This window comes from Salmo trutta, chromosome 39 (genome assembly GCF_901001165.1).
Source record: "Salmo trutta chromosome 39, fSalTru1.1, whole genome shotgun sequence".
NCBI lineage: Eukaryota > Metazoa > Chordata > Actinopteri > Salmoniformes > Salmonidae > Salmo > Salmo trutta.
This window is the reverse complement of record NC_042995.1, coordinates 9,517,353-9,521,731: the sequence shown is the minus strand read 5'-3', so window position 1 is coordinate 9,521,731 and position 4,379 is coordinate 9,517,353. Positions and strand designations below refer to the sequence as shown.

At 42.5% G+C, this 4,379-nt stretch overlaps 1 protein-coding gene across 1 annotated transcript; it reads right to left on the bottom strand.

Moving 5' to 3' along the window:
* Positions 1-2,518, bottom strand: LOC115179236 (gastrula zinc finger protein XlCGF17.1-like). Its single transcript, XM_029740627.1, has 2 exons — positions 2,441-2,518; positions 1-1,325 (listed from the first exon to the last, which is right to left on the bottom strand). Exons 1-2 carry the CDS (start codon positions 2,516-2,518, stop codon positions 666-668), a joined length of 738 nt encoding a protein of 245 aa, XP_029596487.1. The 3' UTR covers positions 1-665.
* Between the last annotated feature and the right edge of the window lie 1,861 nt (positions 2,519-4,379).

Here is a 4,379-nt window from a genome sequence, read left to right as displayed (position 1 = left end):
TTGGCATGTTTTGTTTCTAAATGTCTGCATTCACAAAAGTGAAGGTTTCATCGAGTTGTGAGATAACACACTGTGGCTGAGGAAAGGCACTATTCCCAATATAAGTAAATCCCAAATCAATGTAGGTCTCATCATATTTGCACCTCTTCGATGGTCCAACATCCCTGTCTGTTGTTTGGTGCTTTCCCGAGTAAGCAGGCAGTAGCTCTGACAGTTGTGATTCTGATGCAGCCGCAGTGTCCATGCTAGCTGGGCAAACAACAAATGTAGAATTACTGATGCTAGCATTGGATGTGCTCGTGGAAACAGAACAACTTGTGTCGTCGACAGGTGCAGTACTAGTAGAGCTGGGATGTGTCTACGGACGTGGGCTAAAAAAAACACAGCAAAACTGACAAGATGTACACTGATCAGTAAAAAGAGGCTAACATTCTATGATGCTCCCTTTCCTCTGCCTTGTTCTCACAGTGAGAAACAATAGGATTACAATAGTGTTCTACACTTTCTTCATTTGATCCAACTCAATGTTGCCAATTATTTTATGAGATGAGAATTAAGTGGAGTGACTAATCGTAGCTGGTCTGAGAGAACTGATGAGGCTACTATTATGTTCACCTTGGTGTCTTTTTAACTGGCCCATTTGAGAGAAACTCACCACCCTACAGTCAGAACAGGAGTAAGGCTTCTCTCCTGTGTGTTCTCTGGTGAACTTTTAGCTCAGATGATTGTGTGAAGCATTTTCCACAGTCAGAGCAGGAGTAAGGCTTCTCTCCTGTGTGTGTTCTCTGGTGAACTTTTAGCTCAGATGATGTTATGAAGCATTTTCCACAGTCAGAGCAGGAGTAAGGCTTCTCTCCTGTGTGTGTTCTCTGGTGAACTTTTAGCTCAGATGATGTTATGAAGCATTTTCCACAGTCAGAGCAGGAGTAAGGCTTCTCTCCTGTGTGTATACGTTCATGTTGTTTTAGGTGGCTCGATTGAGAGAAACTCGCGCTACAGTCAGAGCAGAAGTAAGGCCTTTCTCCTGTGTGTGTTCTCTGGTGAACTTTTAGCTCAGATGATGTTATGAAGCATTTTCCACAGTCAGAGCAGGAGTAAGGCTTCTCTCCTCTGTGTATACGTTCATGTTGTTTTAGGTAGCTCGAGTGAGAGAAACTCTTTCCACAGTCAGAGCAGGAGTACGGCTTCTCTCCTTTATGTATACGTTCATGTGTTTTAAAGTTGCTCAGTCGAGAGAAACTCCTTCCACAGTCAGAGCAGGAGTAAGGCTTCTCTCCTGTGTGTATACGTTCATGTTGTTTTAGGAGGCTCGGTTGAGAGAAACTCTTTCCACAGTCAGAGCAGGAGTAAGGCTTCTCTCCTGTGTGTGTTCTCTGGTGAACTTTTAGCTCAGATGATTGTGTGAAGCATTTTCCACAGTCAGAGCAGGAGTAAGGCTTCTCTCCTGTGTGTGTTCTATGATGAACTTTTAGCTCAGATGATGTTATGAAGCATTTTCCACAGTCAGAGCAGGAGTAAGGCTTCTCTCCTGTGTGTGTTCTATGATGAACGTTTAGCTTAGATGATGTTATGAAGCATTTTCCACAGTCAGAGCAGGAGTAAGGCTTCTCTCCTGTGTGTATACGTTCATGATGTTTTAGGTGGCTCGATTGAGAGAAACTCGCCCTACAGTCAGAGCAGAAATAAGGCTTTTCTCCTGTGTGTGTTCTCTGGTGAACTTTTAGCTCAGATGATGTTATGAAGCATTTTCCACAGTCAGAGCAGGAGTAAGGCTTCTCTCCTCTGTGTATACGTTCATGTTGTTTTAGGTAGCTCGAGTGAGAGAAACTCTTTCCACAGTCAGAGCAGGAGTACGGCTTATCTCCTTTATGTATACCTTGGTGACGTTTTAAGTAGCCCAGTTGAGAGAAGCTCTTCCTACAGTCAGAGCAGGAGTAAGGCTTATCTCCTTTATGTATACCTTCTTTATGTATACCTTGGTGACTTTTTAAGTGGACCAGTTGAGAGAAATTCGCCCCACAGTCAGAGCAGGAGTAAGGCTTCTCTCCTGTGTGTATACGTTCATGTTGTTTTAGGTGGCCCGGTTGAGAGAAACTCTTTCCACAGTCAGAGCAGGAGTAAGGCTTTTCTCCAGTGTGTGTTCTTTGATGAACTTTTAGGTTAGATGATGTTATGAAGCATTTTCCACAGTCAGAGCAGGAGTAAGGCTTCTCTCCTGTGTGTGTTCTTTGATGAACTTTTAGCTCAGATGATGTTATGAAGCATTTTCCACAGTCAGAGCAAGAGTAAGGCTTCTCTCCTGTGTGTACTCTCTGGTGAACTGTCAGAACCCCTGATGTTTTGAATCTCTTCCCACAGTCAGTGCAGAAATACAGATTCTCTCCTGTATGTATTTGTAGGTGGATTTTTAGCGTTGATAGAATTGGGAAAATCTCCTCACAGTGTGGGCAGTGGTGAGACCTCTTAGCTCTGTGATCTTCCTGCTGTTGCTCTCTGGATGTAGAGAATGTCTCAACATGATCTCCTGTGTGAACATCAGAAGAACCAGGCAGTTGGCGTAATATACAGTACCAGTCAAAAGTTTGGACACACCTACTCATTCAAGGGGTTCTCTTTATTTTTACTATTTTCTACATTGAATAATAATAGAGAAAACATAAAAACTATGGAATAACACATATGGAATCATGTAACCCCCCCCCCAAAAAAAGTGTTAAATCAAAATAGCTTGTAGTTTAGATTCTTGAAAGTAGTCACCCCTTGCCTTGACAGCTTGGCACACTCTTGGCACTCTCTGAACCAGCTTCACGAGGAATGCTTTTCCAAGTGTCTTGAAGTTCACACACATGCTGAGCAATTGTTGGCTGCTTTTCCTTCACTCTGCAATCCAACTCATCCTAAACAATCTCAATTGGGTTATGGTCTGGTGATTGTGGAGGCCAGGTCATCTGATGCAGCACTCCATCACTCTCCTTCTTGGTCAAATAGCCCTTACACAGCCTGGAGGTGTGTTGGGTCATCTTGTTGAAAATCAAATGAGTCCCACTAAGCCCAAACCAGCTGGAATGGCGTATCACTGCAGAATGGTGTGGTAGCCATGCTGGTTACATGTGCCTTGAATTTTAAGTAAATCAGACAGTCACCAGCAAAGCACCCCCACAACATCACACCTCCTCCATGCTTCACGGTAGGAAATACACATGCGGAGATCATCTGGTCACCTATTCTGCGTCTCACAAAGACACGGCGGTTGGAAGCAAAAATCTGAAACTTGGACTCATCAGACCAAAGGACAGATTTCCACAGGTCTAATGTCCATTGCTCGTGTTTCTTAGCCCAAGCAAGTATCTTCTTATTGGTGTGCTTTAGTAGTGGTTTCTTTGCATCAATCCGACCATGAAGGCCTAAGTCACACAGTCTACTCTGAACAGTTGATGCGTCTGTTACTTGAACTCTGAAGCATTTATTTGGGCTGCAATTTCTGAGGCTGGTAACTCTAATTGACTTATCCCTTGCAGCAGAGGTAACTCTGGGTCTTCCATTCCTGTGGCGATCCTCACGAAAGCCAGTTTCATCATAGCGCTTGATGGTTTTTGCGACTGCACTTGAAGAAACTGTCAAAGTTCTTGAAATGTTCCAGATTGACTGAGCTTCAGGTCTTAAAGTAATGATGGAATTTCGTTTCACTTTGCTTATTTGAGCTGTTCTTGCCATAATATCAACCTGTTTTTTTTACCAAATAGGGCCATCTTCTGTATACCAACCCTACCTTGTCACAACACAACTGATTGGCTCAAACGCATTAAGGAAAAATATTCCACAAATGAACTTTTACGAAGGCACACCTGTTAATTGAAATGCGTACCGGGTGACTACCTTATGAAGCTGGATGAGAGAATGCCAAGCGTTTGCAAAGCTGTCAAGGCAAAGGGTGGCTACTTTGAAGAATCTCAAATATATTGATTTGTTTAACACTTTTTTGGTTACTACACTATTCCATATATAATGTTTCATAGTTTTGATGTCTTCACAATTATTCTACAATTCAGAAAGAAAAACCCTTGAATGAGTAGGTGTCCAAACTTTTGACTGGTACTGTACATGTCATTCAAATTTATTTTACGAAGCCCTTTTTACATCAGCAGTTGTCAAAGTGCTTTACAGAAATCCAGCATAAAATCACGAAAGAGCATACAATGCAGAAGCACAATGGTTATGACAAACTTCCTAGAAAGCAGGAACCTAGGAAGAAACAGAGAGGAACCAGGCTCAAAGGGGTGGCCGGTCCTCTTCTGGCTGTACCGGGTGACATACACTACATTTAAAAAAAACGTTTTGGGTCACTTTTAAATGTCCTTGTTTTGAAAGAAATTTTATTT